The sequence below is a fragment of the Pagrus pagrus genome, assembly GCF_965226575.1.
Source record: "Pagrus pagrus genome assembly, chromosome: 9".
Classification (NCBI taxonomy): domain Eukaryota; kingdom Metazoa; phylum Chordata; class Actinopteri; order Spariformes; family Sparidae; genus Pagrus; species Pagrus pagrus.
The window spans coordinates 132,586-148,944 of record NC_140193.1 but is presented as its reverse complement, the minus strand read 5'-3'; the positions used below and the strand labels follow the sequence as shown (position 1 = coordinate 148,944).

Genomic DNA, 16,359 nt, shown 5'->3' with positions numbered 1-16,359 from the left:
AGATTATATTTTTATTTTTAAAACTATTTTTTTTTTTTTTTTTCAGGAGACTTTTATTTCCTAATGCCTCATTTATTTATTTCCTGATACTTTTATTTCCTAACATCACATTTATTTATTTCCGGGGAATTTATTTTATAACGTCACATTTATTTATTTATGGGGACTTTTATTTCATAACGTCACATTTATTTCACTGATCTTTTATTTCATGCTGCAATATTCAAATGAGGGGGCGGGGTTATCTGTACCCTTTCAGACTAAAACAACTGTCAGATTTGGAGACCGGGAGCCGGTGCTCACAGTGGAGGACATGGAGGACATAGATGAGCTCCGGGGTGCTATGCTCTCCTTGAGTGACAGCATAGAACAAAACATAGTACCACCAGATAATATTTTAGCTAATGTTGCTGACTTCCCGGAGATTCTTGGGAGGATAAGTGCCCTTCATGATATAGAGGTGGATGGGGATATTATGAACATTTTGCACAACATTGAGCACCGTGTTCATGTTGGAGATGCCCAGGGGCAGGCAGTCACACCAGGTGCTGGACGACCGCCTTTGCGTTGTCTGGACTGCCAGCCCGAAGAATTGCGGAGCTTTTTGGTGTGTCGTCCAGCACCATTCAGAGGAGACTGACTGATGGAGGCCTAAGGTAAGCAAACTTGGAAAACAACTACACATAGATAGGCTACTACTTATAAAATTCACGATAAACGTAAAAGCGAATGAGCAGCATGTAGTAGTCCTCAGTAGTCCTTAACTGGCTGTTGTAAAAATCACTTTGTGGCGAGTTTAAGGCCGTATATAAAAATAAAAATATAAATTGATATATGTATTTATATTTAATTTATGTCTATTTATCAACCTATTTATTTAATTTGGGGCTCATTTCATGGCATTATTTATTAATTTATTAATTTATTTCATTATGACCAAAACGGCTTTCCATACATCAACTGCGTTGCACAAACAAAATGGAGATCCCCACTCAGATTACGCTGTGACTTCAAACATCGTTCATTTCAAACAACTGTATCAGGAGGAAACACACTCAGGACACACAAATGTTTCAAAATAAAAGCCAATTTAGGTCCTTTCGTTCAATGCTTTTTACATTAATGAGTAAAATGGGGCGGATTGTCATCGACCTCGCGGGGCAGACAGAATGGACAGGGCCAGAACGGGCCCCGCAGGCTGTACAATGCCGACATCTGGCTTTGGCTCCTCTGAAACATGCTAGCAATTCCTCATCCAAACTTCTGACCAGTTAGCAAAAGGCTCTCAACCCCGACCTTTAGGTCCCGTGAAACGTGAGTTTTCCTGTGAAGCCCTATCTTCAAGATCAGGCCTCTAGAGTTTGATGGAGTTGTTTACACAGTAGTAGTTCTTGGTTACAAGACATAATGAGATCCATGGAGAGTGAAGAAATCTGATAAAAACACATGCCACAGAGTCGAACAGTTCACGTAGTTAGTTCTGGAGATGAATGCACAAAGTGTGTTTTTAGGTCAGGTAACTGTAAATGTAAAAGACTCTCCAGTTCAGGTTACATGTTAATGCAGTGACAGTGCTTTTCTCAGGTATTACTCCTGTTTGCCAGTTATACAATCTGCTCATTAAAATCATTGAGTTTTTTTGACAACATTAATGGATGATGAATTAAATCTAACATATGTAACTCTTGATGGGCATGTGGAAGTGGAAAAATACAGATATCTTTACTTTGTGGTTATGTTCACAGTATATATTCTGATCATCTGCAGTAATTCTACTATTGTGTATCTTATCTGGATTCACCAAAACCTCCATGAGCCTATGTACATTTTCATTGCAGCTCTGTTGGTCAACTCTGTTCTTCTCAGCACTGCCATCTACCCAAAGCTTCTGATCGACTTTTTATCTGAGAAACAGATCATATCATATTCAGCCTGTCTCTTGCAGTTTCATATTTTTTACTCTTTAGGTGGTTCAGAGTTTCTACTGTTGGCAGCCATGGCCTATGACAGGTATGTGTCTATATGTAAACCTCTGCAATATGCAGCTATAATGAGGAAAACAACTGTCAGTATTTTCTTGGTCTTAGCCTGGATTCTGCCTGCCTCTCAGGTCGCTGTGCCAACTGCACTGAGTTCTAATGAAAAACTCTGTAGCTTTTCTTTAAAGGGAATTTTTTGCAACAATAAAGTTTATAAACTTAAATGTGTGGTCTCAAGAGAACAAATTATACATGATATTGTCATTTTGCTAAATGTTTTACTTCTCCCTGTGCTCTTCATACTATTCACATACACCAGGATACTTCTAATATCCTATCGAAGTAGTAGAGCAGTCAGGAGAAAAGCTGCTCAGACCTGTTTACCACACTTGATCGTTTTGATAAACTTCTCCTGCTTGTGTGCATATGATGTCATCACAGTACATCTTGAATCTGATTTTCCAAAGACTGTACATTTTATAATGACTTTACAGATAGTCATTTATCATCCTCTCTTTAATCCAATCATGTACGGGCTTAAAATGAAAAATATTTCTAAATGCCTCATGAAGTTGTTCTGTCCAACCAAAACAATCTGATGTATTAACACAATATACACACGACAGATGTTTGTCCTGTTATCTCAGAGTTGATTCAGATTTTCTGTGTAGTTTGAAATTTTCTTTTCATGACAGTACAGTAACAAATATTGTCAACTTTGACAGTGTAATGACTCCCCTCTATTAAGTGAAGTTTTAATTAGTTTAGTTGGAATTTTAAACGTACAATCTGTAATTCAGATGTAAACTACTACATAGAAATGATGAATTGTGATGTTTTATGACAATGATTGTAAACACAACTATTACAATTAGTCCATTTTATTTTCACAAGATTGGCTCTTTCATGAATTACAGCAAAACAGAACCTTAATGTGTAATGCAATTGATGTGAGTTATTAATATCTACAATGTTACTGATTGAGTTTAATGCTTAATGCTTATAAATGCAGATGAACATTCCAGGTGTTGTCAACATTATAGGCCGAAGCACAATGTTTGTTTACAGTAACTTCTATAGAAAACCCCTTTACCACGCATAAGCTTACGCACAATTTAACTGTCTTTCTTTACTAAGTTATTTCAAAGTGCATCCATCTAACTTATATCAACATATATATCAACATTAGTTTAAAGACCTAATTTACCTGTTGGGCCACAGACTAAAGAAATTGACAGCTTGAGCTTACCCCCAAGTTAGCAGTTAGTATAAGGTGTTGCTGTCGTGTAGATATCAAAGACGCTAGCAAAACAAAATAGTACATGAACATAATCAGACCACCTTGTTTTACCGTACATCTTTACACCTTACAGTTAATCTATAAAGGTCTATAAAGTGCCCTCTCGCTTCAGGCTAATCCTAACAGCCTTGCAAACAAGAGCACATGCACATTGAACTCATACTCAAGAAGGTTTTTTCACAATGACCTGGTGCCCTTTTTGAACAGGTGGTGAATTTAAGTTTGCACAATCTGAATAAAAAATTAAACCACAGTTAGTACACCCAACATGTGCCTCTTCAATTGCTTGGCCTCTGCTGATGGCAGTTTTTTTCCACAACCACTCTTGCAAAACACCTCACACTCCACGAAGATTGTTATCAAAACATTTCAAACATCAAAATTCAAATTACCTAACGCCTTATTATGTATAACCGGCAACGACGTGGCTGTGGGTATAAAGTAGTCCAAGGCTACACTTAACTATTGTTTTTCTATCAATTAATCTCGCAGTCTCACAACCTACATACTGAAAAGCTGAATTGAGAAATAATCCAGACTTAGTCATTAAAGCATTCAATCTGGATAGACCATTAACACTATAGCTAGTCTTCCACTTATGTCAAATTGGAAGGAGTCAAGGGTGGCAGATGGTATTATAATTGTAAAAACTACATTAAAGACTTGGGATAGGATTAAGAAATTATTTAGGCTATTTGTTGTTAGGTTGTATTTATTTCATTTCGCTCTCCTTAAACTGACAGCTCCGGCCAACACGCTTCAAAACGCCCAACTTTTACTTTGAAGGCTGTTTCCGGCACTCGACTTCCTTTTTCAATTTTCATTGTACAAGTTGGATAAAGGAACAAGCGGACGCTTTGTGGCGCTGAATTGCATTACACGTCTTACGACAATGAAATAGGACATACCTCCAAAAATGGGATTTTTCATTATACAACATAAACAGTGCAGATGAATTATACTTCATGCACGGACCGTAGACAATTACATCTGAGAAATTTGAATATGACTGACTACAATAACTCAGTGGTCGATCCTTAGACCTTTTTCACGGCAGCCATTTTGACTTGAGATAGTAGGACAAATACAGGTGTTACCAATGATACTAATTAAGGTTCTGTTCCATTTAGTGTAGCAGAGCTTTTCTAATGAGCCGACATGCGCAATAGCAGCACCCTGACTCTGTTTGGCCTGAATGGAATGGAAACTTAATTAGTATCATTTGTAACACCTGTATTTGTCCTACTATCTCATGTCAAAATGGCTGCCGTGAAAAAGGTCTACAGCTAAACATGGTAAACAACAAGTACATAAGTCGTCAGTTGATTTAAACAGGACATAGAAATGAAAACAAAATAAATGAAGAATACCTGCACAGACTGTCTCAAGAAAAGGCAAAGATGCAATGTTAGAATGACGTGGTTGTCAAAGTTGTGCAGCCCCTCAGTCCACTCCTGGTAGCTGTAGAATGTTCCACATATCCCACACCTCTTACAATATGTGGACACATCTACAGTATAAGAAACAAAAATAATACTAGGTGTAAGGATAAAAAATGTAGTAATGTGATTTTTCACAATTTGACTAGATGCAAGAAACATAAAATGTAATATCTGCGATTAGACTGCAATTTGCAAATATTATGCATTTCTTAAAAATACAGACCTTCTACTACACCCATGCACATCACAATCTTGGCTTTCTGCGATATCAAGATTGGTTCAGAAAGAGGTACCCTTCCTGGACACACCGCACAAAATGTTTCTTGAGGGATTAGGTGCTGTGGCAATGTGTTTCCATTTGATAGAGAACTGACATCTTTTGGCAAGACAGTTGGTAACCTCTTGTTCTTCAGCAAATACTCAATCATTGCCATCAGACCAGTTCCTTCTGGTGGATATACCGATGTTGTCTCATGCCCAGTGCCGTGTTCATCTTGATGTCCATCATTTTCAAAAACATCAAACACATTGGAATCTGTTGTTCTAACTTTTTGAAAAAGTTGAGGATGTGTTTGGTTCAAGTGCCATTTTGCAATTGATTTATGTGGACAGCTGTTCTTCTGCATAGCACAAAGGCAGTGCCAAGTATTTTTTTTCCTGTCAAAATAAACCACTACTCTCCTTAACCTAGAGTAGTATGATGTGCCACTGTCCTTCACAGACATAAATTTTTTTTTTTGTGATCAATTTTTTATTTCATTTTATTTCATTACAACTCCATTCATCCATACCCATTACCCGCACCCTTTTCTCGGGGGTGACATTGATTAAGGATAGTTACATAAAATAGTAAATAAACAGAACAAAATAAAACACACAGTAACAGCAGTACATGGACACATTCATGAGGTTTTTGTTTGCTTGTTTGTTTTGTTGTTGTTGTTGTTGTTGTTTTTTGTTTTTTTTGTTTTCCTTTTCTTCCTTCTCTTCTTTTCTTTTTCCCCCTTCCCCTCCTTCTCTCCCCTCCTCCCTCCCCTCCCCCTTCCCCCCCTCCCTCCCCCCTCTCTCTTCCTTCCTTCCCCTTCTTCTTCCCTCCTCTCTCCTCTTTTTCTTTTTTTATAAAGTATAAAGTATAAAGTATAGCCTCAGAACAACGCTTTGACTCTCTCAGATGCTGATTCCAGATTCTGTATCGCTTCTGTCTTTGCCTTTTGAGCACGGGCACTGGAGATTTCTAATGACAGAACTTCATAGAATGACAATTTCCACAGATACACATTTAGAACATGTGGTGGTTTCCATCTTTTAACAGACATTTTCTTTGCTGCAGTTAAACCTGCGAACAGTACTCTCTTCTTGTAAAATGATAAATTCAAAGAAGTATCATCATTTAAAAGGAATATATGTGGTAAACAAGGTATGTTTGTCTGAATTAAACAAGAAAGAATGTTCGAAATGCTGAGCCAAAAGGAATAGACCCCAGGGCATTCCCACATCATGTGCATGTATGTGCCCAACACTTTGTGAGGACATAACTGACATAGTGGACTCTGAGTGATACGGATCTGGCAGCATCGTCTTGGGGATAAATAGTATCTTTGTATTAGCTTATAGTGAATTAACTGATGATTATAGTTACGGGATGTTAGTGGAATATTACTCCACACTCTCTGCCAGTTGATACTAAGCCCAAAATCTTTAGTATCTATATTCCAGACAAGAACATTGCCTGTGGGTCCAGTTAGTCTTCCTTGTAGCTCATTATATATTCGAGACACAAAACCTTTTTTAACGTTTGCAATGTTCAAGAGATGCATTAGGGGATGTGTTAATAGGGTTTGATTCCATGGGACACCATATGTACGCATTGCTGTGCGCAACTGTAGATAGAAAAAGAAAGAGGTGCCAGGCAAATTATAGATTTGTCTGAGTTCATGAAATGATCTAAGACAATCTTCATTATACAGATCCGACAGACTATGAACTCCCTGATTTTGCCAAGAGGCGAAAATGATTGGTTCACCACCTATAAGTAATAGGTTATTTCTAAAAATTGGGGTATCTAAGTGCCACTTTATATCCCATTTAGCTGATTTGGCTATGTTATTCCAAACTAGGATTGAGTTTGCAATAATTGATCCAAATTTGTTCTGACAAATTTTGGGGAGAAGCCCGAGAATAGAACATATTTAAGCGTATATGGGGATACAGTGTGATTCTCTATGTTCACCCAAGGTATGTCTGCCTTTTTGTCAAACCACCTTGATACAGATCTCAGCACAAAGGATAGAAAATACATTTCAAAGTTAGGTACTGAGAGTCCTCCTGAGGTCCTACTCTTCTGAAGCGTAGACCTACTAATTCTTGGGTGCTGGTTATGCCATATGCCATATTTAAATGCCAGCCCCTGTATCTTCTCCCAAAATCCAGACATACATTTTTGATGTTCCATTTTCAAGTGTGATTTCTTCACTGAGAGGGCATCCCTCGGACTCAGCTGTTTTTTTTTTTGTGAGAGACACAAGTGCATAGTGTTTTCAGAAATACATCTTTTATCCACCATATCTTTCAGAACCTCTTCTTTGAGAGTTCATATGTTACTGAAGACAAGGGACAAAAAGAAATGGATTTCTGATGCATGCACTGAAAACCCATTAGGCCACTTCTTCTGGCAAACTCTCCCGCCCGTCTGCATTGCTGCACCTCACACAGTATTTTATGTTTCTCTCAGTACAATTTTGGACATGAATTGGAGTAATCGGCCAGGAAAATGTTCTTTGGACAACAAATATTCCATTCTTTCTGTCTATGCATCGTGATGGCAGATGGTGAGTTGATGTTATGTCAGTGATTGGCTGCTGAGGCACCGGCGGCATCAGAGACAGAGGAGGTTCCAGAGGAGGTTGCTGAGGCACGGGCAGCATCAGAGACAGAGGAGGCTCCAGAAGAGGCTGCTGAGGCACGGGCCGCAATGAGAGACGCTGGAAGTTAGAGACCCGCCGGCAGCTGCAGAAAGAGGGGAGACTGCAGAGATGGAGGAGGCTGCAGTATTGATGGAGGACAGAGAGACAAAGCAAACATATTTTAACTGAAAACTGTGAGAAATTAATTTGCATGTAAATGTTAAAATATAAAAAATATCTAAACAAAGGAATACCGAAAGTATTGCTGCAGGTTTTGACATGACATATGAATAAATCCTGTCTGGTGACTGTGCGGCCACAATAACAGCGATGGTGATGTGGCGTTTTGACACAGCCTCGCAGGCACCTGTACATTTTATAACCTGCAAACAAATAGAAATTGCATTTACAAACAATTTGTGCATGAAATTCTTATATATGTTCACCAACAACATTCATGCACACATTGGTATAAACTACTGACCTTAAATAAAGAACAAATTTACAACATTGCACAACACCTGCATGGACGTCTCTGGATTTGAAATTAAAACATACCTCCATGACGAACAGCTGCCCTTTCGTGGCATTGAATGTGTGCAACAACATTTGCATATTCTCCCCTTTTTTCAAACAGATAACGGGGTGGCTGTAGTTCAGTGGGTAGAGCAGGTGACTATTGATCAGAAGGTCGCTAGTTCAGATCCCGGCTCCCCTGGGCGGAACTGAGCTACATGTCGAAGTATCCTTGAGCAAGATACAGAACCCCAAAATTGCTCCTGATGTGCAGATGGCACCTTGTGTGGCAGCCTCTGCCATCAGAAAGGGCCCTGTGATGAGCTGGCAACTTGTCCAGGGGTGTACCCTGGCCTTCGCCCATAGAGAAACTGGGATTGGCTCCAGTAGCCCCCGCAACCCCCTGAAAAAGCGTAAGATAATGAGATGAGATGAGAAACAGATAACACATGCATGTGTTTTATCTGTGGAAACCACCTGAGGTTTATTACCATCAATGATGATGGTTGGATGGAGCTGAAAGCAAACATAAACATTTTTTTTTAAATTTGTGATCCATTGTACTCCATCAAAAACACAAGGATGTAACCTCGTGATCCAGTTTGGCCAAATAATTTCTGTTACCTTGACAAAAACCTGATGGCACATAGTTAAACCCTCAGTAGAAACCCATACAAATGGCTTTCTCTGCACTGTATTACTGTAGTTCACTTCTTTATACATAATATTTAGTAAGCTAGTAGAGTGGCTGTTTATGGCCTGTTCATCTGTTCAGGGTGATGTGCATTTATTCATTAAGAAACTGTAACTCTTGTGACTGTAGGAAGTACGTGTTTGAATGTAAATTTGAACAATAACTTCAACCAAACTAATGGTACAACACAAATGCTTGTGGACAAGCTCTCAATTACTAATATGGCCCGTTCATGTCACCGTCGACCTGGTAATAATAATCAAAAGTATGATATTACTCATTTTAAACTGCTGCAATAGACCACGCTGAGAATAATGTTTTTGAATGAGCTGGTTAATATTATAGCAGAGTCACAATTTCTAAGTTACATTCATCACATTGCTGGCTACGTTACAACACCCACTAGCTTAGATTCATCTACTTAGGTCAACCTTTTAGGATCATTTACAATAAAACGCATGTATACGCTGTATGTCACTTATCAAACAGGCAAATAACCCTCTGAAACTTTGCTAACGTTACCCCATTTTGCTGAGTTTAAACAGCAACGACCGGCCTCATTCTGTTTCTCCACTTATATTTAATACTATGGATAAATATAGCCTATATCTTACTTGCTTAGTCCATCGCTGAATACAACTATATATTATATACATTTATTTATTTATTAAATAAATTACGCTGACACTTACAGTCGGTTCACTTCCTGTTTCGTTTTAGGTTTTGGGTCTTATTTTACATCTCGCGTGGTTCGTAGGGGGGTTAGGGTTAGTTCATAGGTTCGCCTGTAGGAAACCAGGTTGTGATCTGATTTCCCAAGTGGCTGCTGTGGGGTTGCAGTGTAAGCGTCCTTTGTATTGGCATACAACAGGTCAATTGTTCTGTTCTTTCGTGTGGGGCAGTTAACAAACTGATAAAAGGCAGTCAGGGTTGAGTCCAGTGTGACATGGTTGAATTCTTCTGAGATCGCAATGAAGGCTTCAGGGTGCTGAGTTTGAAGCCTCACGATAGCAGAGTGGATGACGTCACACGCAATTTCAGCAAGCCCTCTCAGTGGAATGTAAACACAGATGATAATGGCATGCGAGAATTCTCGAGGCATGTAATAGGGTCTGAGACTAACAGCCAGCAGCTCGATGTCTGGGCAGCAAATTACCTCTTTCACAGTCACATGTCCTGAGTTGCACCACTTGTTGTTTATGAATAGTGCGAGGCCCCCACCTTTTCATTTGCCGCTCAGCTTGGGGTCTCGGTCTGCCCGAACAATAGTAAAGCCACTTAGCTCCACGTTAGCATCCGGAATGTTGCTAGTTAGCCATGTCTCAGTGAAACACATTTGACTGCACTCCCTGTACAGCCTCACGTTCTTCACTAAGGCAGCTAGCTCAGCCGTCTTGTTGACGTTCCCCATCACACACGAAGGAATGGACAGCTTGTACCTCCACCGCTTCTGTAATCATCTAGCTTTGACCATGGCTCCAGCTCTGTTTCCGCGATAGCGTAGTCTCAGCTCCTCTGGAATCAGGTTATAAGCGTTCCTCATTAAAAAAAAGAAAAGAAATGTACATTCTACTAGAAATATGTCTATATATACAGTGTAATAAATAATGCTACTGTTGAAATATGGGTTATTGCACATTATTTGTATTAATTATTCCACATTATTTGGTTTGTCAACTCAATATGAAAAACAGAAACAAAGAGTCGTCCTGTTGACTCAGAGTGTCCGACACAGAGAAGAGCTGAACAGTTTGATGGCCACAGGCAGGAATGATGCTCTGTGGTGCATCTTAATGGATCAGTCTGGTACTGAATGTACTCCTGTGGCTGACCACCACGTCATGGAGTGGATGGGAGCCATTGTCCAAGATGCCATGCAATTTGGACAGCATCCTTCTCTCTGACACCACCGTTAGAGAGTCCAGCTCCACCCCTACAACATCACTGGCTTTGCGGATCAGTCTGTTCAGTCTTTTGGCGTCCACTACCCTGAGCCTGCTGCCTCAGCACACAACAGCATAGAGGATAGCACTGGCCACCCCAGACTCATAAAACATCCTGAGCATAGTCCGGCAGATGTTGAATGACCTCAGTCATCTCAGAAAATAGAGACGACTCTGTCCCTTCCTGTAGTGTTCTTTATCCAGTCCAGTTTATTATCAATGTGGACCCCCAGATACTTATAATCCTCCACAATGTCCACACTGACCCCCTGGATGGAAACAGGGGTCAACAGCACCTTGGTCCTCCTCAGGTCCACAACCAGTTCCTTGGTCTTTGTCACATTGAGCTGTAGATAGTTCCGCTCACACCATTTGACAAAGTTGTCCACAGTAGTCCTGTACTCATCCTCAGCACCTTCACTGATACATCCAACTATTGCTGAGTCATCCGAGAACTTCTGGAGATGACAGGTGTCTGTGCAGTAGTTGAAGTCCGTGGTGTAGAGGGTGAAGAGGATGGAAGAGAGGACAGTCCCCTGTGGGGCCCCGGTGTAGCTGACCGCTCTATCTGATACAGTGTTGTAAGCGCACATACTGTGGTCTGCCAGTCAGACAGTCAACAATCCAGGTCACAAGGGTGGAATCCACCTGCATCGCTGTCAGCTTCTCACCCAGTAGAGCTGGACAGATGGTGTTGAATTCACTGGAGAAGTCAGAAAACATGACTCTCACAGTGCTCGCTGGTTTGTCCAGGTGGGCGTAGACACGGTTGAGCAGGTAGATGATGGCATCCTCAACTCCAAGTTGGGGCTGATAGGCGAACTGTAGGGGGTCCAAGAGTGGTTTGACCAAGGCCCGGAGCTGCTCCAGGGTCTTCATGATGTGGGAGGTCAGTGCCACAGGTCTGTAGTCCTTGGAGCCACAGGGACGCGGCGTCTTCGGCACAGGGACAAGGCAGGATGTCTTCCACATCACAGGGACCCTCTGTAGACTCAGGTTCATGCTAAAGACATGGTGAAGTACTCCACATAGCTGGGGGGCACAGGCTTTGAGCAGCCTGGGGCTGACACCATCAGGACCTGCAGCCTTGCTCGAGTGGAGTCTCACCAGCTGTCTCCTAACATGGTCAGCTGTGATGCTCACTGTAGAGGTGACAGGTAAGGGAGGGGGAGGTGTAGAGTTATTGGGTTGTAGTGTGTAGTGAGTCTGGAGACCAGGGAGGAGGTGTGAGGAGGGATCTCACAGGAGGATGAAAGGCTGCAAGGAGGGGGAGGGGGTGGAGAAGGTGGTGGTTGGCAGACAGCAGTAGGGTTGATGGTGGTGTTAGCAGGGGGTGAAGGGGCCTCAGTATCAAATCTGTTAAAAAACAGATTGAGATCGTTGGCCCAGTCCACGCTGCCTTCAACTCCTCTATTGCCAGCTGAATCCAGTGATGGTCCTCATTCCTCTCTCTCCAGACCTCTACCAGACATGTAGATCAATAATTAGACCCTCACGAGGCAAAAGCTCTAAATGGTAAGGGTTCAGACCTCCAGAGTTTGAGGAAGTTCTTCCTCTTGGTGGAGGAGTTAATGAGATCCATAGAGGCTGAAGAAGTCTCATAAAATCTCAGCAGTGACTCACACTGATCACTTTCACTGTCGAATATGGAGATAAATTAAATGTCTTTGCTGGTCAGGTATCTGTGAATGAATGACACAAACCAATGCACGTTCTATGTTAATGCAATCTCTGGTAAGAAAAGTAGGACTTTTCTCAGTTCATTCATTTATAATTGTTATCTTTCTTTCCTGTTTATTAATGGTTAAACTCGTGACATTCTTCATGGATGATGGATTAAATGTAACATATATAAATCTTGATGGCTATGTGGAACTAAACAAATACAGATATCTTTATTTTGTGATTATGTTTACAACATATATTCTAATAATCTGCAGTAACTCTATAATTGTGTATCTGATCTGGATTCACCAAAACCTCCATGAGCCCATGTACATTTTCATTGCAGCTCTGTCAGTCAACTCTGTTCTTTTCAGCACTGCAATCTACCCAAAGCTTCTGATTGACTCTTTATCTGAGAAATAGGTCATATCACATGCAGCATGTTTCTTTCAATGGTTTTTATTTTACTCTTCAGGTGGTTCAGATTTCTTACTGTTGGCAGCCATGGCCTATGACAGGTATGTGTCTATATGTAAACCTCTACAATATCCGACTATCATGAGGACAACAACTATAACTATTTGCCTAGGTTTGGCTTGGCTTCTGCCTGCCTGTCAGGTTGCAGGTGGAGTTGCACTTATTGCGAATAGAAATCGCTGTAATTTTACTTTGAAAGGAATCATTTGCAACAGTTTAGTTCAAAAACTTATTTGTGTGAGCTCAAGAGTGTATGGTATCTGTGTATGGTTTGATTTGTTTGATGAACCTCGTATTTATCCCTGTTCTTTTTATACTTTTTACATATACCAAGATATTTATAGTATCCTCTCGAAGTTGTAGAGAAGTCAGAAGAAAAGCTGCACAGACCTGTTTACCACACCTGATAGTTTTGATAAATTTCACCTGTTTGTCTGCATTTGATATCATTATAGCTCGACTGGAATACGATGTTCCAAAAGCTGTGCGTTTAATAGTGACTCTGCAAATGATTTTGTTTAGTCCTCTCTTTAATCCAATCATATATGGACTGAAAATGACAGAAATTTCTAAACACCTGAAGAGGTTGTTCTGTTCAGTCAAATGGAATTAATGTGTCCTTGTTTTTAAACGTTTATGCAGACATTTGATCTCTTTGATGCTTTGATAGTATAAAGGTAATGCAAGTATTTATTCCCCCTAATTCCATTAATTTTGTATACCCAGTTATCCTGTGCAGGGTTTGTGTGGTGCAGTTACATGAAAATCGAACTCATAATCTTTTATTCAACATCAAATCATCGCAAGTTTAATAGAAACCTATTACCTATAACCTGTCAGTGTACTAATGTACTTCAAAACAGTCATAATGTGAACACATAAACATTTTTGTTTCTGTGTTTTTTTAACCATGTCATGTCCCTGACGGCCATGGCAAACTTTTACCTTTAAATGTGAGAAAAATAAAAATGAAATGAAGCACATGGTTCTTCCCATCAAATGAGGATTTCATTATTGTGTATGATTAGTCAGCTATCATTGGGTTCTGGAAATTTGTAAGTTACAGTGAAGTGTATGGGCTGTCGTCCTCCAAAGGTGTCGGTGTGTAGTATGTTGATAAAGAAATTCTGCGGAGGCAGGCTGGGTGGAAGATAGAGCAATCTTTATTGAAACAGATCTCAAGCCAGCGTCCGAACCAGAGTGTGGCCACTCCCTGGTATTCTCAAATCTTGGCAAAGTGATGCCCAAAATGCTTTGCCCTCTGCTCTATCAGAACTCCTCTCAGTCTTAGGAGATCAACCAAATTCACCCCCTGTTCTTTGGTGTGCGGGTCCTTTTTAGAGTCTGTTCGATCATACCCACCTATTTCCTCTAATTGTTCACATTTGGGGAACTGAGGGTCCCTCTATCCTGTTGAGAAGGAATGGGTCTGCATAACACCTCTGTAGAATATTTCTCAAGGGAATATGTTTGTGTGACCCTATTGATGTTATCTAAAGTTGACCTGCTAGTTTCTCTATACTTAGATGGAAATGTATACATTAAATCAAACCTGAACCTCTGAACTGGTCAGTTCTCAGTGTGGACCTCTTCCTTTAGCTACTCTCTGACGCACACTACAGGGCTAATGAGTTATTATCCAAGACATAAGACCTTTACGTCATCACCTTCCCACATATACTTTAAGGGAAGCATCTGGTCCTGTCCCATCCTGTCCTGTCACTGAGAGCTCAGGAGGTATAAGAAACACACAGACACTACAACAGCTTGAAATGGCTTGGTTTATTGCATATACAGAAGGTGATGTCATCCTGTTCTGTGTGTCTGGACAAAATGTCAAGCTTAGTTCCTCAGCTGAAAACATGTATTTCACAATGTCTAACTCTCTGAACTAATCTCATGAATTTAAAAGTTTCAACATGGATTTTTTCAAACTGAACTGGTGAGTTGGCATGGAATGACCCTTTGGTCACTCTTGGGGATACAATCTATACTTCCAAAATGTAATGCATTGCATATTACAAGTTACTTTCACTTGCAGGTTATGTTGCTTTACAATTTTACCATTTGTGTACAGTAATGTGTTGAATTGGCCCCAGCACCTAACCTTGCGGTACCCCACAGGTCAGAGGTGCTGTTTCAGAGAAAATCTGGTTTGCAAACACATTAAAAGATCTTTCAGAAAGATAGGATTCAAACCATTTGAAGACAAGACCAGATAACCCTAGGTCTTTGAGTCCGTTTGTCATGATTCCAAAATCAACCGTGTCAAAGGCTGACGAGAGGTCCAATAAAACCAGGACTGTGTCTTTGCCAGAATCAGCTGCCATCATAATGTCACTAGAAACACGTAACAAGGCAGTTTCGGTGGAGTGATTTCTACAGAAACCTGACTGAAACTTATCCAGGACATTATTTGACTCCAGGAACACTGTAAGTTCCTCTGCCACTATTTTCTCCAGGGTTTGAAAAACCTTGGAACCACACCGGTTGTAAGTGAAAGATTTATCAGCTTCACAACACAAGGGCCAATTGAGTTGAGGACAGTTTTAAACAGCTTGGTAGGGAGGACATCAGAGGGAGACGTGGAGGGTTTCATTTTTTGCAGCAGAGCTGTAAAGTTCTGGAGCGTCATCTGGTTAAAAGAGGACCAAGTACAGGGTGAGGGCATTTCACCAGCAGGATCAGAAAATATGCCAGCAGGGTCAATTGAAGGCAGTGGTAAAGTCTTCTCCCTAATGTCTCTAATTTGGGCCAAAAGTAGGTAAGGAATTCATTGCTGTCTGCTTTAGAGTGCACAGGAATTTGTGAGACAGCAGGTGAGACAAGGGAGCTGATTGTGTCAAATAAGACCATAGGATGTTTCTTATTAGAAGAGATGATTTGAGCAAAGTACTGGGTCCTGGCGTTCCTTAACATATCATTTAAAGAGGCTCTAAGTTCCCTTAGGTGGAGTCTGTGAACCTCCAGTTGTGTCGACTTCCAGAGACGTTCCACTTTTCCACAGTTTCTCCTAAGAGCACGAGCAGTCATTTATCCAGGGATGAGGTGCGTTTGCAGGTGCACTGCTGGTTTTCACCACAGAAACTTTATCTAAAATAGTCATACAGTGCCTGTTGAAGGTCTGAATAAAGACATCAGGGTGATCAATTCTCGACAGTAATTGAGCCTCAAACATAAAGGAGAAACCATCAGCGACATCCTGATTTATAATCCGCCTTTGGGTTTTTATTTTCAAAGGTGAAGGATTTACAGGAGGGTTTACATTAAAAAGTACACAGCTATGATCACTGACCTGGAAGTCCTCCACATGCACGTTCCTGACGTCTAGGCCTAGTGAAAAAACAAGGTCCAGAGTGTGACCCTTGATGTGCGTGGGTCCAGAGACATCCAGGACCAGGACCGGGTGATAAATTAAAATACAGTAAAATGGGTTTAAA

At 40.7% G+C, this 16,359-nt stretch overlaps 1 protein-coding gene across 1 annotated transcript; it reads left to right on the top strand.

The window, feature by feature from the left end:
- Positions 1-1,651: 1,651 nt before the first annotated feature.
- LOC311262855 (olfactory receptor 11A1-like) lies at positions 1,652-13,532 on the top strand (the record flags this gene model as incomplete). Its single annotated transcript, XM_084362604.1, has 3 exons — positions 1,652-1,967; positions 12,918-13,031; positions 13,168-13,532. 3 exons carry the CDS (start codon positions 1,652-1,654, stop codon positions 13,530-13,532), a joined length of 795 nt encoding a protein of 264 aa, XP_084218730.1.
- Positions 13,533-16,359: the final 2,827 nt, after the last annotated feature.